The sequence below is a fragment of the Struthio camelus genome, chromosome 2 (assembly GCF_040807025.1).
Source record: "Struthio camelus isolate bStrCam1 chromosome 2, bStrCam1.hap1, whole genome shotgun sequence".
In the NCBI taxonomy this organism is placed as follows: domain Eukaryota; kingdom Metazoa; phylum Chordata; class Aves; order Struthioniformes; family Struthionidae; genus Struthio; species Struthio camelus.
The window spans coordinates 41,055,788-41,076,487 of record NC_090943.1 but is presented as its reverse complement, the minus strand read 5'-3'; the positions used below and the strand labels follow the sequence as shown (position 1 = coordinate 41,076,487).

Genomic DNA, 20,700 nt, shown 5'->3' with positions numbered 1-20,700 from the left:
CATCGTTTGCAGCATATTCTAGGGTTTTCAGAATCTCTGTGCCGCGGAGGGAAGCAGGAGAAGGTGGTTCTAACTTCTGGGTTTCTTTCCTCATTTTTATCCCTGGTAGGGACCAAGTGAGTAATAGTCTGTTTTATTATTTATTGTGCATTATTCATTGAGGTATCTCTTTTTATGACTCTCAGGTGATTTGTATGCAGTTCCAGACGTTAAAGCCGTATTGTCTGTCAACATATGCATTGCTTGATTTTTCTCATTTTATTTGCAAAAATAATAAAAAGTCTGCATCTTGTAGTCAAAAAGTTCCATTATCCGCTTCTGGAACATGGTCTTAGATGAAGAAGAAACATACCAAGCACAGCTATTCTATTAGTATTTAAATTATTCCTCTGCATTATTGGTTTTGAATATTTATTAGTTTTTGATAACCTCTTTCATTATTCATGAAGGGTAGCCACACAATTTGATGAAAAAAGCGGTACAATGAAATCTTGTTTTGCATAGCTGGCATCTTTCGTACAAGCTGCTCTCCAGTGTTTTTTTAACGAAGGCCCAAGCCTGCGAGGGGCTGCGAACCTCTGTCCTGCCGCTTGCAATGTTCCTCTCCTGCTGGCTTCGATGGGAGAGGAAATCCTCCAGCACCTCACCACACAGTGCCCTGTAGCGTAGTTAAGGATGAAATAATAAATAGCTCCCAACAGAGCTGGAAATGAAGAGGCAAAGGCCAGGGAAGAAAAATGCCTTTTCAGATAAGATTTGAAAAAGATATGAAAGATCACTGAGGTAGAGAGAAAGAGAAGGAAAGGTTGTTTTAGGTGATTTATGGGGTTTTCTTTTGAAGCCCACAAGGCTCCGAAGAAGCGAGGGGAGTTGCCGTACTGAGGGCAGTATCTGTTTACATGTTGTGCATCTGGCAGTAGCGAGCATCGCGTGCTTCGTAGAAAGGCATAAAACCCCACAGGAAGCGGATTGGGGAAGGATTGTTTTCACGTATTAAGTCTCACCCTCATCTCTAAATTGTTTAGGTTTGTTTAAACCCTGAGGCTTGGTATATGTTCTAAAAGGTTTAATATCACTACCTGTATTCATAACTCTGTACGTTTGTTGTTGTTATCAATATACTGACAAAGTTTGCTTTTGACATACTGGTAGGTATTTGGTCTCAGAAACATTTTGTGTCAGTGATCCCCCAGTCTAAATAATGCAGATGTTGTGTATGTGGGTACTTGCTTTTATCACTTTTGAATTTGACATATTCTGTCTTCAAAGACATCCCTTTTCCCTTATGTTATATTTTTGACTAATGGCGCGCTCTCCTCAAGTTGCATTGTTTTGATGACTATTAAAACTTAGAATATCTTTTGACCATCTTTTAAGTCCTCCCCTTTATTCTCTCCCAGACTGCAAGGTGAATTTGATATTTTAGTGTTTCTGACTCTTTGTTTATTTGCACATCTCTTATGTGATAGTGACCGTTTGTCGAGACAGTCTGTCTAGAATCTGAAATACAACATGGACCTCAAGAAATTATAGGCCAATTTCTGTGTTAATATTGTAGATTGGCGTGCAGCTTGCTTACCTCTGTAGAGCCTGGATCTTGAAAAACATGATAGTCCAAGGTAGGATTATTGACCAATTTCTTTTTGTTTCCAGCTGAGCTGCCGGGATCATCTGCAATCAAGCTTTCCTCTTTGCGTGATCTCCCAGCTCAGCTACAAGAATTGTACCAGCAGGGCTTCATCTTGGCTGCTGTCCACCCTTTCGTGCAACCAACTGATGAAAAAGAGAAGTCTCCCCAGGAACAAATCTTCAGGGCTGTGCTGATCAAGAAAACAGAAAGGTAAAGCACTTCCAGTGAACTAGGATAAAAATAGACAATGTGATTTCCTGCTGAGTTTTGACCTACATCAGGAAATTATCGCAGTTTACTGTGCAAGACTTGATTTTTTTTTTTTTTTTTTAGGCTTGAATAAGCTTAAGATGTTCTTCATGTTTACAATTCATCTGCGCTTTGGCAGACTGCTCAGAGAATAACAAGCTGAAATATGCTCTATATTTTGGGATGTGTTGTCATGAAAGGCAAACAAACAAACCCTATGCCTGACAATTTGTGAGGATGATCTAGCTGGTGCCCCTTAATAATTTATTGATTAGATTAAGATAGATTAAATGTTTGCTTAGAAAAGGCATATTTTGTGTTTAGACCGTTAGATGTAGTGCAATTAGTTTGAGCACTGCAGTGCTAATGCATACTTCTAAAATTTTTCTGTAGACTTTAGGCCTCTTTTTGTCCTAAATGGTACAGGTTCTTTTAATTTTTGAAGCAGTACAGACTCCTTAAATAAAAAGATGAGTCTCTCTGCTTTGTTCAGTGTCTTAAAACATATTAAGAATATTTTACATAATCAAAATCTGAAGATGAATAAACAAGCAGAAGTTGTTCTTTTAAGTTTTAATCTGATTTTTAAAATCAATAGAATGTGCTATTAACCAGTCCAAAAATAAATTGAAATATGAATGTTTTGGACATATATTAATATTTTTACTTAGGAATTTAAAGCATAAATGTCATGTTATCCGACCACTCGCAAGTCTGCAGCTACCTATCTTGTTGTAGCCAATGTTGTAGCAGTCTTTCCACATCGATTGTTCTCCCCAGTCCCCCTTTCTACAATGACCCTTACTAGAAGTCGTGGGATAATTCAGCCTTCCTTTACTGATTGTTGCCCCTCACTTTCTGCTGATGCTTCAAGGAAAGGATGTAACTGTTTTGGACAGCTCTTTAAAACCAGAGTTAAACCACCCTCCAATTTGCTACCGCCGATAGTCAATCAGTAGCAATTACGGACGGGGGCAGACTTCAGACTTAAGGAGGAAAGTTCTTCTTTTCATTAACAAGAGATACCTTTCATTAGCTTAAATTAATGCTTTTCAGGCATTAGGTATCTCAGGCAAAATACTACAAAATGCAAAAATAACTCTCAGTTTACCTTGACTTGCTTTTAGTTTTATAAATACAGAACTTCAAGCTGGCTTGCCTGATACTGGTTGGTTAAAGGGTTTCCAGTTTTATGGTCAAAACATAAAGTGTCTGGCTGAACCATGGGCTTCTTGAGTAATACTGGGATTCACTTTCCTGATTCTTGGACCTCACTTTCCCTGCTGGCAACCCCAACCCCCCCCCCCAGTGGAAATAATGAAAGTATTTATAAGTATGCATTTGCCATGTTAAGTAAGCGCTTAAGCACTTTTGCTGGAGTGGGGTCAGAGGGCTCAGTGTCTTTCAGGACTGAGCTGCAAAGACAAGTCAGGGAAAAGCAGCACCTTCTCGCTGTAAGAGCGTAAAGTTACGTCATCTCCAGGCCAGAGAGCTCAAGGTACTTCTACTGTAACCAGTAGTTCACATCTGTGCAGAATGAATGTGCAATAGTACAAAATCATAATTGCCTACTCACTCACTTGGGTGCCAGTGTTTCACACACATTTTAGACAGCTGTAAATGACTGTACAAAATTAAAGACAGTAGAGAGTCTTGAACCAATTAGGTTTCCTTCTGCATTCACACTCCATTTCTTTCAATTCTCGTATCTGTCATTCCTGAATGCCTGAGGAAGTGGAAGAGAATTGGTGCAGCGGGGGAAAAACAGACAAATAGCAGGAAGGGAAATGACACCAGGTTGGTGTTCCCTGTAATTTAAATATTCCTGAGTTTGGCCAAGAGTAGGACACAAGCTGCTTCCACGGTGTTTGGGTGCAATGAATCTTTGAATTACCGAGCAGAAGGAAGAGAGACAGATAGTCCACAGGTTTAAGATGACCATAGTTGTATAGAGAGCAGTTGTATTAGAATCATGAGTCTATCCTATGCCAGTAACAGCTGTGAAAAAAAAAAAACGACAGCAGAAAAAAGAAAGAGTGTTAATTTTTTGAATTAACCTTTATCATTAGACGGCTAATGAAGTAAACAGTAACTCAGTAACTGATACTTTTTTCACTGAAGGCACTCTGTCTGTCAGCTATAGGCTGTCTCCGTTGTATAAAACATTTAAACTCAGATGGAAGTTAAGGTCGGCTTGGGATATTTGCTGATCACATGAGCATTTATTTCTGTCATAAGATTTTCAGAGTATAAGGAGTCCAGCTACAGTTGTAGGTTCACTAGTAACATCATTTAAGTTACGTGAAGTAAAAAGTGGTCTCCTGCTGGTTACTCTGATGGTTGTGCCAGGTATTCATAGAGGTCCAAGAAGAAACCATATAAAGCTCTTTCTTGTTGTCTGGGGCCCACCCTCGAGATCCCGGGCACTCTCTGCAAAGCATCTGAGGCTGTAGCTCCTCTTTTACTGCAGGTGTTTCACCACAGATGGCTCCAACAGCGTATGCTGTTCTCCAGAAGATATTAGGTCCTGTTTTTTCACCTTGCTGTTTTTGTTACCTGAAGAGAACAGGAATGAAATTGTTGTATTGGTGTCTTTTTTGTGCAGTAATCTCAGTGGTGTGTACACAGAGGTAGAACTGAATGCTTGAATTAGTCTGTCTACTTTAATCAGTGTTATACCTTTATATGTCAGTTTTATGTTTTAAAGTGAATCCTGTTGACACATATTTTGAAGCTTTTATGGTAGCATTACCTCTCTAAAGGTAAGAACAGGCTATGGAGTTACAGGCTGCAGCAGACGACGTGTATCAGGATCTGTGTGCTGCTGCCACTGAGAAATTCACGGTACCTTATTTTGTCCAAGAATAAAATGCAAAAATGGTGCTTAGGCATGTTACGCATTGATATTCATGGATAAAAATGCCTATTACTATTACTTCTTCTATTTTGCCATTTTCCTGGTGTTATAAAATACTCCATGTGAATTCGCAATGTCATTGTACATTTTTGTTTCTTTTAAAGTCACTAGGAGAGTTTACATTTAATCTATACTGGTATCTCTGTGACTTCATTGTGTTAGCCATCTATTCGTTTCTGGTAAATAAGGAAGTAAGAATCATTCCTACTCTAGGACATTTAAGAAAACACATTCCTAACATGTAAGGAAGCCATAAATGTTGAAAAGCAAGATTTGTCACTTAGCTTTTATATTCTCTGTAACATTTCTAAGGGCAGATTTTTTTTATTTTTAAATCAACAACAAAATCATTTGCACTGCAAAATGTCATGAGCAATTGAAGGAAAAGAAGTAAATGTAAAAGTGTTTCATTCTTTAGAAGTACTGGGTGTGAAGGTAACGTACCGAGTAGCTGAAGAACTTAGCTGTAGTTCTTGATAAATATATTAAATTTAACTTCTGTTTATTTCTGTAGCACCTAAGTGTGTCATGCACACTAATCAGTTGATTGGAATTGGTTTGGGGCTTGAGTAGAATAGATTAGGATAAAGGAATAATAATTTTAATACTCCTGTGAGTGCTCTCTCTCTTTCTTTTGCTCTCTCATTCTCTCTCTCTACTTCAATGAAATTTTTAATTAAAAAGTAATTGACTGGCTCCTTCAAGCAGTGGTTATTTATTTTATCTTATTTTCTGGCATTGTTTTGCTGACTGTACTGCATTCTGAGACAATTGGGGTTCTCAGAGAGGAGGTTTTATAAAAAGATGTGCAAAGAAGCATCTACAAGCCCTGGGTTTGACAGGGCTTTTGCTGAATGTAGGGAAGGCTGCAAGTGTGAAGCGCAGCCCGTGGCCTGCTGGTTCGCATTGATTCACACTTGAGAAAAGTTGATTCACAGTGATTTACACTTGAAGAAGCTCAGCAAAAGGGATATATGGCAGTATTCTGGAAAGCGAGAACTCATGATCACATATTCCTCTTGGCAAAGGGAGCGAGGAGAGTCAATTCATTCGGAAAGTTCTGGGTAACCAAAATAAGGCTAGTAGCACACATGCCGCTTTTGCCCCCTGAAGAACAGAAAGATCATTAGTTCTTCGTGTGTGTAATAACCTTTCTTTTTTTCACATTTTATTTCCATACTCCCTAATTTTGAATCTCAGAATCTCTGCTGAAGTGTCTTTGGCGCATTGCTACTTCTGGAAGTCTATGACTGTTGCAAAGAAATCCCAAAGTCAGCCTCTGAACAGAACTGCAACCAATCCAGAGTACAAAACTGCTTTAATTTATTTGTCTCCCAGCTCCCTTTAGTGCAAGACCCCTGTCTGTTTCAACATTCGGTATTAATTGCGATGTTTGCACTTACCTTTCTGAATGTTGTGCCTCAGAAAGCAAGCGGCATTCTCTTCTGCTAAGAAGGATATATGGTCCAAACTCATGAACTGTCTCTTTAGAATAGTTCTTATGTATTTGCAGATGCTTTATTTTGCAATAATAGAATGAAGTAGGTGAAATAAATTGGATTCCAGAGAGGTCTTTCTCTCCACGGTTCCGTATATCTCTTAAGACATATCCTCTTACAGGTTTTGCCTCCAATCAGTAGAGCAATCATCAAGGAAAGATTGCCATCCATGTTAGACTAAGTAATAGGATTTAAGAATATTTTTTTCAGAGTAGAATTCTATGTTTACCTCCAACAACTTTGCAGCTGTTCTCCCTTACTCTAAAATAATGAGGTGTCAGGTGTTTAGTGATATACTTTATGAAATGATTCTGATTCTATTTTTATAATTTCCCCATATCCATTAAACGTTATGAAACGCAAGCTTTCATTACTTGGCCAAAAATAATTTTATTTATCTGCGAAGGAATTTGACAGACTGAGTTCAAAAGTTCAATGGCAAAACAGGATTTTTATAGTTTTTTTTTTTTTTTTTGCTGTTAGGCAATTTCATTTCCAAATGATTTCAGTTAATGGCACCTTCTGAGATAGAGCTAAATCCCTGTGTCCTCTGTATCACTTAAAGTCTAGTTTCTACAACAAACGGGAAAATTTGAAGTAGCATCATTTAAATGTAAATGCAAAAGATTGAAATGACTTATGCGTGAAATGAATAAAACAAGACAGTAGTCATTGTGCTTTCTCTTTTATGCTAGGTTCTCATTTGCAGTTGTCAGTGTCCAGTTGGTATTTGCTTAATTATGTTGACAGTATTGTAGAAAATGTTTATGACAGGAAAACTGAAGGTTTGGGCAGCTAAGCAAGGGGAAATCTTGATTTTTCACATCTGGAGGACCAGCTCTTTCATGTACTCTTTTCCAGTAGTAGCCAACTCCCTTTTTAATAGTAATAAACAGCTTCTTTTCCATGAAAGGAAGGAAAACTGTGTTGTTCCAAGGAATTTATTAAGTATGAACAGCTATCATTACATTAGAATGAAGTAGCAGCCTCTCTAAGCATTTTCCATTATGAAATCATGTGTTGGTCCTGTAACATTTGAATTTGGATATTTGGTAACTGAAATTTTGCCTTCTGAAGGTAAAGGAAAATGTTTCTATAAATGTTTAGACAGTTCATCAAATTTCTGATTCTTAACTGTTTCAGAAACACCTTCTAGCCCAGAAAATACTTTTTCTCTTCAAACTTTTTTGAGAGCTACTTGAAACAGGGTGTTCTTGCTGTGGCGCTATGTAGAATTTAGTTGATAGAGCCCTGAACCATGATGAATGCTTTTATCTGGCAGGCCTGTCTTTGAGTTTCCTTGGATATTTCCTCATTTTCCACGCAGAAATTTTCCATGCCACATTTAATTTTCAGTGGCACGTCACTCCCCGTAACACATGCACAGTGCCCCGGGAGCTTTCTCGGAGTGCACAGCCATATCTACTGCATCCCCCACTCTGGTGTCATCTGCTCACTTGACAACCCCTCGCTTCCTCCACCTCACTGATGCAGATGTTAAACACGATAGGTCCCATGACAGGTCCCTATGGTACCCCTCTTGATACTGGCCTCCAGGCAGAGCGGGACCCATCAACCACAACCCTCTGACCCCAACCGTGCAACCCGATTTTTACCCATCTAGTTGTCCACCCATCCAGACTCCGGTGTCCTAAACTGGATACAATATTGTGGGAGCCAGTGTTAAACTGCCTTGCTAGAGTCACCATGAATGACACCCCTGCTCTCTTCTCATCCACAAATCCAGTCATTTTTTCACCAAAGGCAATCAGGTTGGTCAGGCATGTTTTACTCTTGCTAAATCCATGCTGATTGTTCCCAAACACCTTCCTCTCCTTCATGTGCCCTGTAGCGTGTTACAAAAGATCTCTGCAGAAGTATGGGAGCTCCAGGCTAAGATGTTTCAAAATAGTACAGACTGGCAAAAATTATTGACCATCTGTCCCAGTGCTCCTGTGCTGGCCTGAGTTGGAGAAAACAGATACTTTGCATTGGGTACAATATATTTTTAACTTAAATGTATATGTTTGTTTGTGTCATGTAGTTGATTTTCATGTAAGACGAAGGCCGGAGGATGGCAAATCTCTGACTCTGCCTTCATGAGCATTAGGATCAAGCACATTTTGTGTGCATATGTAGTGCATGTTGTTGCTCTCAGCAGGCTCATTTCAGCTTGCTGAAAGAATAATATTTATTCCATACCTGAGAATCAACAGATATCTTCCTTCAGCTCAAGGGACAATGGCCAGAGTTTTTAAACCTTGTTGTTTGTTTCAAGTTCAAAGAAATACGTATTTCCTCACAACAGCTTTTGACATTGACCCAAAATAAATGTTCTTTCATCAATGTTCTCACAATTATAAATACTACTCATTAAAAGAAGCCTCTGTGCCCATACATGCCTAAATTTTTCTTAAGAAACTCTAACATTGTCATTAGAAAAAGTTTATGAATTTTACTCTCAGGTAAAATTTATTCCATTGATAAAGCTTCCTATGTAAGAAAATTCCTGCTAAAGAAAATTCTTAGAAAATAAAGCTAAGAAAACATATCAGTGAATTATAGAAATCTATGCGTTTGTTGGGTGGGCATCATCAAATTTGTGGGGTCTTTAAGTGCTCACTTCTTGGATTTCAATTAACAGAGGTTTGCCAGTTTTTTTTTAAACTAGAATTATGTGGATACCAATGTATCTGGTTATGTTAAGCCTCTTGATGTGTGTTTATTTTTACTTAATATAGATCAGTTGATTATAAATGTACAATTCTATTTTGAAACAGAAGCTTTGCTGTTACTAAATTATTTCTGTGTGGTGGAAAACAGCATTTTCTCAGGACTACACTTCTAACATAATTTTAATCAAATAATTATTTTAGGGTGTATCCACAGTTTACGAGGCTTTTGGAATTCATGGGTATGGAGAACTTTGAAAATTAAGGCCAAATGTTGGCTCCTTTTTTTCCTTCTTATATCTAAGAAAGATTGGAATTCCAGTTTGTTGGACGACACTAAATCGTCAGCTTTAATAGTTAATGTCCAAGTTACTGGTACTCTACAGCTGGTAATGGTTTATCTACCATGAAATGGTGCTTAACTGCAAACAGCTGTGCAGGAAATGACAGCCTACTGAAACAACAACCATAAAATATTTTTGGCCAGTCAGCTTCCAATTATAAGTGAAAATCTTATTTATTTTATGTATTTTCTTCTCCTTTAGTGGCACTAGAGGCCCTAATTAGGATTCAAGACCCCGTTCTTTTAACTCAGTGGTTCTCAGCCATTTCTATATCAGTCACGCTTTAGGGTACTTGCTCCGGACGGTGCCAGGGTGGCGTGACCTCCCTCTTAGCTATCTGCCATCCCAGGCTTAAGGTTCTCCATGGTAGTCACTGAGGGTGCCTGCAGTGACAGAAAACCCTTTTCCCATAAAATCAATAAAGGTGAACAAATAACAAGATATAAGAAAGAAGGAAAAATAAATAGAAGCCCAGTGAGTATGAGATATGGTGAAAACTCCTGCGAGTCTCTGTCATTAGCCAGAGGTTATCCCCTCCCGGTGTCATGGCGCAGGAGAGCTCCCTGCCCCACAGCGTGCAAAGGCATGGCACCTTTCACGCTGTCACTTCTTTTCCCTCATGAGTATCGTTAAATCCATTTTAAAGAGTAAAAGCGCATAGCATTGTATATCAGCTTCTCCTATTAGTTTTAGCGTCGAAGAAGTATACAGCATCGCTGTATCCAGGTGTGCTGCTTTCACAGCGGAGCCATTTTTAATTAACTCAGGGAGTTTTTATTAGGAGAACAAAGGCAATAAAATCAAACGTTTGGAGACACTGAAGGGAGGAAGGTTCACTTTTCCAACCTAGGGTAGAGGGAAGCTCCAGGAGATATTTTATTGCTAACTGTACCTCAAGGAGAAAGGGAAAATTTTTCAAATTATTGAGGGTTGTATAAAGTGATAAGCTAATCTCAGCATTTCTCTTTCTATTGAGAGATATTTTATGATAGAAAGATGGAAATGAATTTTAATTAAAACCATTGGTTTAATTTTAAAGTATTTTATACATTGGACACCCAGTAACTTCTCGTACTATAAAATCATTAAGAGACTCCAGCATATGGATTATTAGGTTATTTCTCATCCTTCGTCAGAAGAAAAGAAAGGTATACAAGTGTAGGGACTACAGGACAAGACTGAAGTCAGGAGACCTGCTTTTAGCCTGCAGGAGGCTTGGCTTTTACTTTTCTTCTGACTTATGTGTTCGCAATAAATGTGCCTGATTTTGGGGTCCTAATTCACAATCTCTAATGAAAGTATCCCCGAAAATAGACCCATTAAGTTAATAAAACCAATAATGGAATAATTTCTGCTCATTTTAGGACTTATCTGTATCTAATTTAACTGCTTCTAATTTGGATATACTAATAATACTCAAAGAGTGTAATACGAGAGTTTTAAGATATTTATGAAATGCTTTATGATTCTTAAATGAAATGCACTGTGTATTGTGTAGAGGCTGGAAAGAATTTCTTGCTCACCTGGATGAGCTCAGAAAATTTTTTTTGTGGTCTATGAAATCTAATACCATTTCTTACTTTTGTGTGGAAAGCTATGGCTTTTGTTTTGTTTTGTTTTTGACAGAAGATTCTTAGTTTTTCCAAAAGAGATAAAAACTACCGATATAGACAAAGACCTGCATTTAACATATGTGGACATATTTTACTTGAAAGCATGGAAAAACGGCTTTTGGTAATACACAGTGCTTCTATTTGAGGCTAACTAAAGATTTTATGTCTTTTTGCAGAATCTGTTGTGCGTGTTCTATAAAATAATGTTCGTAACAGATTGCAGTGGTATTAGAAACAATTACTTTCATGAGCTGAGAACAAAGGTAGCCCTCAGACTCTTACAGGAAGAATTCACTATCTTCTGTTCTTTTAAATATTTACAGGCAGCAAGAACATTTCAAGTTAAGTGCTTGTTAAAGGGGAAAAAAATAAACAGATCGTTTTAGCCAAATTCCAGTGAGAATTACTATATTTTTATGCGTACAATCTGTATCTCAGATAACTCTTATTGCTTCAAAAGGATCTGAAGTTGGAAGTCGGTCTTCAGATAAACTGCACAAAGTCAGAGTCCGGGGAACTGCTGAGGTGGAGGAATAGAACTGGTAGAGAGTGGTTCAAGGGTAAACTTCCCTCTTATTAATACATATGTATCAACCTTAGCATTACAGGTTGGAAAGAGCTTGTTTTTACAGATTACCAATGGTTTTAAATGTGGAAATATAGCATTTATTGTTCTTTTGGAGCAATTGGAATATTCAGATTTTATGTTTGCCACAAAAAGTATTTAAAAACACTGCCATTTGCATGGGGACTGTGCTTGACCACTATGTGAAGAACAGACTTTGGCAAAAGAGTGGACACAAGGAGGATTTTGCCTCTGGATATGTTTCATGTTTTCCCACTAATGGGCCTCACTTTAAATAAGCATGGTTAGCATGGCGCATACTTCATTTTGGTGATCTGATATTTATCTCATATAACTTTGAATTGAAACGGTATTATTTTGAAGTCTCTGGAGCTGGGAGTATCAGTTCCTCAGCCAGCCTGACATGGGGCTGTGGTGACTGAGCTGGGTGTCCCCACCGAAGGAGCTGGCTGAATTATCAGTAGAAGACCTGGGAGACCTTTGGTCCTCCTGATTTTAAAGGCTTGGTGTTGTGTCTGAAAAAATGGGATTAGTTATCTAAAACGGGCTTGGTTTCGTACTACCTGTGCTTAGGAACGCAATCTTGGTTTGTGATAATGTAACAACTGAAGCACTGGAAAATTGTGTTTGTTCCATTTGATGTTGTATAGACTTTGCATTGCAATATCAAGTATCCGTTCCGATGGTTTATTGGTTGACAGAGCATCAGAGAGCCTTCACTCATACTTATTTCTGTCTGGAATATGGTTAGATAACCTCAGGGCTATACTTCCAATTAGTACTACTCAGATTTTAGAAAAAGATGTAGATATAGCACTGTGTACTCTAGCAGGGAGACTTTCTTAAGTGTATTTTTGCCTCATTGAGGAGTAGTTAATCTGTGATGCAAGATCTGCACAGAATAGATTATCCTATCTAGGATTTTATCTAGAAGATTAAACATGGTTGCCTTCAGCTCATGTGCTGTCCCTCATAAATTTTTTTTTTTCTTCACAACAGCTTATTTTTAGCTGCTTAAATGAATCTCTGTACTCCTATTACAGAAGTTGTAGTGGGATGCTTTTTGCCCCTCACTAATGATTTCTGTAAACCCTAGAAAGTTGTTTGGAGAGTTTCCATGGACAGCATGCTTTATTAAGATTCGTTATTCAGAGTCAAGAAAAGAAAAGGAACACACATTATGAGAAGAACCTAAGAAGCGGGGGGGGGAAAAAGTAGAAATAGGGCCCCAGTGTGCCTGAACAATTCATAGTCTGCAAAATGGTACTACGTATCCCACGTAGAAATGAGATATGAGAAATGAAGTAGATGTATCGCCTGTTTGAAGGTGGGAGGATCAAGTACAAAATACACTGTCATGTGATACTCTTAGAAAATTTCTGCAGCATTGCCTAGGAAACACATATCCAGTTTGTACTTGGCAGCCTACGCATCTCATGATTCTGAGTAACTGCTAGTGTCTCAGGAAAGCCCCTGGGACCGTCGGTAGCTAATGCGCGTTTTTTGTGTCATGCGATCTCAGTGCTCAGAACGGCCAGGTTTTTACACAGAAATGCTTTTGCAAGCATAGGTTGCAAAACCCTTGTACTGTTGTTTCGCTGCTTCCTCAGCAGAGTCTCGGTTCAAACTTATGCTTTGCACCTTGCTTCCTGCCTTGCATGTACCCAATGCATCAAGTGACTGCTGGCAAGGATTAGTTCTTTACTTGAAATGATACCTTTTGATGCTCCACGTAGGATGTTAACGTAACTACTTTGTTACTTTTCCCAAGAATTTTATTTTCACACATTCCTCTATGTGTTTTCCCAAGGAACTCATAAAACAAGTGGTTCTCCAGATTTCCCGTATTGATCAAGCATGATAATTTCCTTGCACGGGAGCCTGCCTTACAACTGCCTTCTGTAGCACTGCTTTGCAGTGCAAGCCTATGGGCTGTTTCTCAAAATCGTTCAGGATAACTTCCAAACTTGCCTGTGGCATGTTTTGACCACTATCATGCTTTCACAGTACTCTTCTTTGTTCAGCAATATATATGGCAGATGCCACATGCTTTGAATTAGTTTAGGGGTTATTGTCTTCTTAAAAGGGATGAAATTGCAAACATAACTTTGTATTTCTCAACAGTAAAGGATGAGGTAAGACTGAAGGATAGATTACATAGATAAGCCCCGAATTTTTAAATGTTGACTTCAGAATGGTGATAGGTGAGGGGATTTCTTTAGGTACGGTCCATAAAACACATTCTACATCTTTTAGATTTATCACTTCTCCCCCTTATAGTGGGATAAGAAACTCACTTTCCATATAACAAAGCAGATCTTTTAGGCTGCTGGTTTGGGCTCAGAGCATGTGTCGGTCACTTGTATTGGGACCTGCTTTCCACATACTCTGAGTTACAGGTACTTGTGCATCCCCGTGGTGTTGGCTGTAGGTGCTGGATAGACAAAGTGTATCTTGGACAAATAAAGAAATTTGGGAGTCTCCACGGTATTCCACAGCAATCACTGATGTGATTTCTTTCTCTAGGAGATAGGTGGGACACTGTAGGTCGGCAGAACTGTGTTGAACTCAATGGGGTGAATGTGATGGAACCAAAATTTTGTTTGAATGTGAGAAAAGAGGATTCCTGGATATCCAATTTTAACAATAGAAACTGTTTTTTCATTCTGTCTCTTTAGATCTCCAAAAGGTGATGTCCATAGTGAAGGATATATCTTGGAGGTAGAGTGCTGCTCCTCTTTAAACCAACTTTCAGACAAAAAGGAGATACCTGATTTTATTAAGAAAGTAAGTAAAAAAAGCAACTTAAAAAAATACAGTATGCCTTTATTTGCACTATAATTACTGCTGCTAGTTTTGTCAGTGTGTCAGTAGGAATATGTGTACATTTTGTGCACTTGGAAACCTCACTAGAATCTGGTGTTCTTTTGTGATTTTAAGTAGCCGAATACTTAATCCGAGCAATTATAGTTACCAGAAAAACAAGTTATTAATCATATTATTATAAGAAAATGATTTGTCGTATCACAGGAGAGTAACCTATCACAGGTGATAATCAACTGATTTACCAGTGTGGAAGATAATTCTGTAATGGTGTAAATATTTTAAGCTGAAATAATATATATTATTTCCATTTTAATATCAAAATATCCTGCTGATTAGTAGTGTAGCTAAAATGCCTATTAACTCCCAGAATCCCCCAGGTTATTAAAGTTTGATTTTAGTATCACGTGAAGTTAGCATCCAGAATGGTATTGGTTTCAACAAACTTTTATATATATTTTGGAGAATTTGAAGATAACCCTGCAATTCTTTATTTGTCTTTATTTATTGCCTTCTTTTTAATATTATTTTTGATAATGTAATATTCTGCCAGACTGGAAACAAGTATGTTATGTCGATATTAGAGAAGGCAAGTTCTTTGTTCATATTTCAAAATCTGCTTGTGTCCTATTACCCATTATAAAACCCAGCAGTACTATGTTTACATAGCCACATGTTGTGAGAGTACTGTGAGTAGGTATACTCCCCTAGCTTTAGTCCAGCAGTGATAATTGTAAAGAAAATTTTGCAGAGTAAACTTCAGCACAGGCTATATGAATTTGCTAAGGACTCAGCTTGCCAGCTGCATGGATGTCCGATCCTTCTTTTTACTGCTGATTGTACAAACTCGATTAAAGATAATGCAGATGTGACTATCTGATCATCATCATACGTAGAGATATAACTGAACTTTTCCAAACACTTTCTACTTTTGGAAATCTTTTTGAGTATTTTTGAATCTGCATTAGACTGTTGTTTCTTGAGTTTATTGTTATTATACTTTTATTCTCACAGGATTATTTCAATCTACTCACACTTAGGTAAAACTGGAGTTATGCTTGTGTATGAGTTTCCACATGTGTAACTTGGTTCTTCAGTTCTTTGAGCTTATCTGTCACAACTGGTAGTAAAATTTTACATCATTCTAACAGAAGATTTCTTTGCATTTGTATCTTCAGAGAGAGTATGGCTAGCATGAAACAAAATGATGATCCAGGAGTCAACCTATTTCCATAAATATTCAATTCTGGAACTCTTTAGAATGCTTTTCTAGACGTAGAAATCTTTCTGTTGGTAGGAGCCATTGGATTATTGGGTTATAAAGGTGCCGTTTTGAAATATAATCATTTAAATATTAATAGCTAAAAATGTATATTTACTGGTTCTCTGCAGGTTGAGAATGTCACTCATCCTCAGATGTTATTTGATGTAGAGGAATTTGAAGTTCTTGAACAGTTCTTTGAAGCTGTTGCTGTCAAGTGTGTGCAGTGTCACTGTCTAGATGTGATTAAAGACACTGTGAAAGTCTCAATACTTTTATGTAAATCTAACTCACGAAACAGGATTTGTTTGGGAGTAGGAACTAATTTCACATTAACTAATTTGTCAGAGCAACAAAAATGTCCGTTGCTTTTAAGGGCAAATAAAACATGTTTACAAACAAAATGAAAAATAGGGGAAGTTCTTCAAAGAAAGTAGGAGTGAAAAGCTGTTAGGGCAATTGCTCACTTTCAAAAAAGAACAACCCTATAATTCTTCTCAAACTGTGGAATACAGCTGAAGTCAATAGTGTTGTAACTGAGTAGTCAAACACTTGATCACGGAGCTTTTCGTTAGAAAGGCTTTTAACCATCTTACCGATCTAAAGGTTTACCATCTTACTACATTGCAATTTACTATATTTTTAAAAAGGTACTAAGTATGACACCCATATTTTCTAAATAAACTTACAAGTCAAAATTTTCTCCAATTATGAGTTTGCTAGAAAAACATCCTCTGATGTTGCTAGAAAAACATCCCCTGAGAAAATGAATGTTACTAATATTATTATGGATGGCTGAGCAAGTATCATTAACATGGAGTTTGAACAAGGATACAATTTTGATAGCTGCTTTTCTCAGATGACTTTTTGCTGCATTGCAAATGGTGTATGTCATGTTGAATATTAACTGCTTGCTCCTGGCAAACACAACAAAAATTTGCAGTGGCACAGGTGATCGCTCTTTTCCTCTTCTGTAGCTACATATAAATGTTTAAGAGTAATAAGGTGGAAAACAAGAAGTTATTTCACCTAGAGAAGCAAAGTGCCAGAATACTATCTCGATTATAAAACATTTAAAAAATGCCAAAGAAGGCCCTTCACTCAAATCTGTATTCTGTTGTTGAGAACCTACTGTGCTTGGGGCCTCTGTCCTAATTCTCTACTCTTTTCTGTACGTTTTGCCTACTGTTATGGTTTCTGACTGTGACAAGAGCCGTGGAAGACAGGAGACAGTAAAGTACTGGGGACAAAATGATGCTCTTCCTGCACCTTAAAATCATGTTTGCGTAACTGTTTACTGTTTGTTCATTCAAATCAACGTCGTTCTAGTTTTGGGAGTGACTTGCTGCTCCGCGTGTCCTAAAGAGCTCATTCAGTTTCATGGTTGATTTCTTACGTAAACTCTCTAGCAAAGGAAGAAATAACTTAACTATTGCATATGTACATTGATGCTGAATTGGTATTAGCACTCCTTTCTTTTGCTCTTGTGCAAAACACACAGAGATTAAAGATTTGCTCCTCTCCTTTTAAAGCTAAACTTCTGAACTTGTAATCACTGTGGCTGAGGTGATTCTGAAGTGGTTACAAGTCATCAATGTTCCTTCTAAGATTTCATATTTTGATTAGTGTCTCATGTAAAATAAGAGAGACTTCAGTTACTTCCTTAGTTGCTTTCTGTTTCAGTATGTTCTGTTATCTTTTTTCATCTGAGAATGTTCTCCCGAATCTGCTGAGACAGGAGAATCTGCTGAAAGGAGAAGGCAGGCTGACATCCCAAGGAAGGAGTTATTTTGCATATGTAGCATATGTGAGTGCCGAATATGTTTCTCACGACCTTTGCTTTTCACATCAATCCCAATTACATTCTCTAGAATTGCTATAACAAGCAGGAGACTTTTATTCTTATGTTCATGTCTTTGGGATGTTAATGAAAGGTTAGGAAGTGGAGGATAGTTTCTGTACGGTTTCTGCCCAGTTCTGACTTGCTAAAATTTACGAAGCACATTTTTTTATCCTTTTTTGCCTGGGCTAATAACGCTCTGTCAGAAGGAAATTTTTGTATCTTAAATTGTTTCAGTTTAATGCCCCTGCAAAGTTAATATTTCTTGTCCCTATGGACTCATTCTCCTTCCTGAGGGAAGTGTAATAAGCAGAGGAAAGTGTGGTTTAAAAATCCTGTTTCTTGACTGAAACCCAAATGCAGTCATCTTCCCTCTGTGTTTGTGACGAGAGAGGGACCTTTCCCTGTTGTTTTGTCCTTACTTTGCATGACTCAGAAATGAGACTAATTTCTTCCAACAAATTGGAGGCCGTACAGATGGATAATGGGTTGTATGTTTTCAAAAGTGGAGCAGTTCACTTGGAATATGATTCCTGCATTAAAACACCTATGTAATGCTTATCTTGTAGCTAAATCTGTCCTATGAGACAGTTTGTCTAATCTGCTCATTGCTGTTCCCTGTATGCACAGCATTGGGGAACTTCAGTGAACGTACATTGGCCGTCTCCATTACTAGCTCAAGAGCTACTGATAACATGTCACTCTGCTAAGTGGCCCTCTGCACAACTTACATAGTCCAAATTACCCTAGATATACTCTTGAATCCTGCAGATATAATGACTTTGTCCATAAATTAGTTGACATTTATTTTCTCCTAATAGCATTGCTGGGCTAAGGAACTGATGATAACTCTCAGACTAAACTGAGTGGGTCTTCAGGAAGGAATGTGCCAACCAAGCACATTGCAAACAAACTGTACCAATTTACTTATTCTAGGAGTTGGCATCTGAAACAGCGACCATTCAGTTCTTCCTGGTACAAAGGCAAGTTACCTCAAATTAAAGGGTGAGTAGGAGATCGGACTATTTTGAAAGGAAGGCCAACTTTGTAAGGAGTTACTGATTAATATACATTACTACTGAGACTTTTAAACCTCTGTTGAGCGTAATCACTGTATTGGGAAAGGTAATGTTTTTTTGAGTGGCTCCTTGCTCCTGTCCTTTTTCTGCCTTTGTAGGAAATGGCAGAAAGGAGACTGGCTAAACAGTTGTGTAAAGAACTGCTACAAGGTCCAGACAACCCAAGGTGGATCTGACTGCATGTTACTCCATATCTAAGTTTTGTCAAACTACCCAGATACTTCTTCCCCTACTCCTATGTTTTCCCCTCCGTTCATCTGTAGCTATTTGGCTGTTATCAAGATAACTCTTCATGTGCCTCTCTCTCATGAGAGTCATCTGGAGGTACCTCACAGCTGCATCTCTAATTGGTGAAGAGTGTTAGCATTGCTGCTCAAAGAAAAGTTAATTCTGCAACTTCTCTGAGCTGCTAGGGAGGAGCAAGGCTGGAGTACTTAGAAGGATCTCTGTTTCTCCCATAAAATAGATGTAAAATGCCGATATGGATTCCAAAACATCAAGAGCTTTTTAGATCTTTTCCATAGATGTTCCTGGTCAGGGGAATGATTCAGCTCAGGTTTGGCGTTTAACTTATTTGCTTCATGTTTACTAGCATCAGAATGAGCATTTGTTGTATATGGTCAAAACAAGGCATTTTCACATATCCACATAGTGTGTGAAAGTGATGTTAAATGATTTTGTACTCTCAACTTCTAAATTTTAAAACTCTCTTCAGCATCCAACTTGTGAAAAGGCAAGAAGATGTGGAAGACTTGAAATGTGTCATAGTGCAAATATGTCCGTAACAACATGTATTTTATTTAGAATTTCCTGCAGGCTATACTGTCAGAGCAGGTGGCAGTAAAAGATAGAAAGGGGAAAAATAGATCTTCAATATTGGTCACAGAATCATTCTTCAAATGAATAAAGGTTGAATTTACTTCTGAGGCTAGAAAATGACCCCTTTAGAGTACTGTTTATTACCTGCAAGGATTACTTATCTAGCTGTGATCTCAGCTTCTTTTCAAATCATTTCCATCCTTAATCCAAAAAAATCCCACCCCAAAAACCTTCACTCTCAAGAGTGTTTGCAAAAGAACAATACAAAATTTATTTCTTTAGCACATTGTAATAAAAACCATCTCTGAGCACTTAGCTGGCTGCTTTGTTTTCTGCATGTTTTCAGTGCGAGCAGAGCTCTACTTTATTTTTATTTAAGTTTTTGGATCTTAGAAATAGATATGGTCATGAAGCAAAAGTTAAAGCTCAGCATCAATGGTTCAGCTGTTGGTGATCTACTGTGATAATATTTATTAAAGTGCATTTTGTTAACATTTTGTAAGTGTATACATAACAAAAAATGGTAAAAAATAGCACATACTGTATTTTAAGCAGCGTGATGTGAAGAGGAACATCTGTTCCTGGTTAAGCTTCTTTCAACTTGTGTTCTTTTGACTAAGCCATGTAAGAGTGGTGTTGATATACATCTTCCATGAACACTGCAAAACTATTTTCAGGACTCTCCCAGGAGCCTGGTTGTGCTTTTATAATCCTTTGCCCCCAGCAGCTTTTCAGCTCATCCTCTTGACCAAGGTAAAAATAGATGTTATAAAGTATGGAGTCCAAGTTTTCAATAATACCACTTCTGTCTGGTGGGAAAAATGAAAAATTGCTTTTGTGTATAGCTATAAATGTGATAATATCTCATACTGTGCTAAAAGAAAGTATAGGCAAGTTATTTAGGTTGTAATTTTGGCTACAAGTAGCAGAGGGCGTGACAAAAGAATGTGATTTTTAAAGAAACACTTTGTTTTATAAAAAGATAAAGTTTTCCCAGCAAATGAAATTTTAGGTCTGTAAGTTTGAGACTAAGTTCTTAACATTTAAAATATTCCTGTTGTCCAGTACCTTTTGCTTTTTTTTTCTCATTGTTTTGGACAAAGATGCACTAAACCAATGTGTCACTTTGTATTAGCATTAGTGCTGGCTGATCACAAGCAAGGGAATATATTTTCTCCTGTTCTACAGAGAAGGCTGAATTGTGTTTGTCCAGCTAATACGGTTGCTAGATACAGAGATCAGCCATACATCTCTGTAAACCTTTTATTTCCTCTTGCTTATGTTTACCTATTAATTTATGAGTTTCTCTCAAAAGATTCATGTGCCGCACATTGCCTACATTTTGAAGCTGCGGTGGGAGTAACTGTG

General features: G+C 37.7%; 1 protein-coding gene across 5 annotated transcripts in view; it reads left to right on the top strand.

Annotated features, from left to right (window-relative positions):
* The window catches only part of RFTN1 (raftlin, lipid raft linker 1), a 100,562-nt gene that overhangs the window by 40,347 nt on the left and 39,515 nt on the right, over positions 1-20,700 (top strand). For all 5 annotated transcript variants that reach the window (XM_068935296.1, XM_068935293.1, XM_068935294.1 and 2 more), the window contains 2 exons: positions 1,654-1,840; positions 14,189-14,297. In XM_068935296.1, the coding sequence (XP_068791397.1) occupies positions 1,654-1,840; positions 14,189-14,297 (296 nt within the window). The remainder of the gene's footprint in view (positions 1-1,653; positions 1,841-14,188; positions 14,298-20,700) is intronic.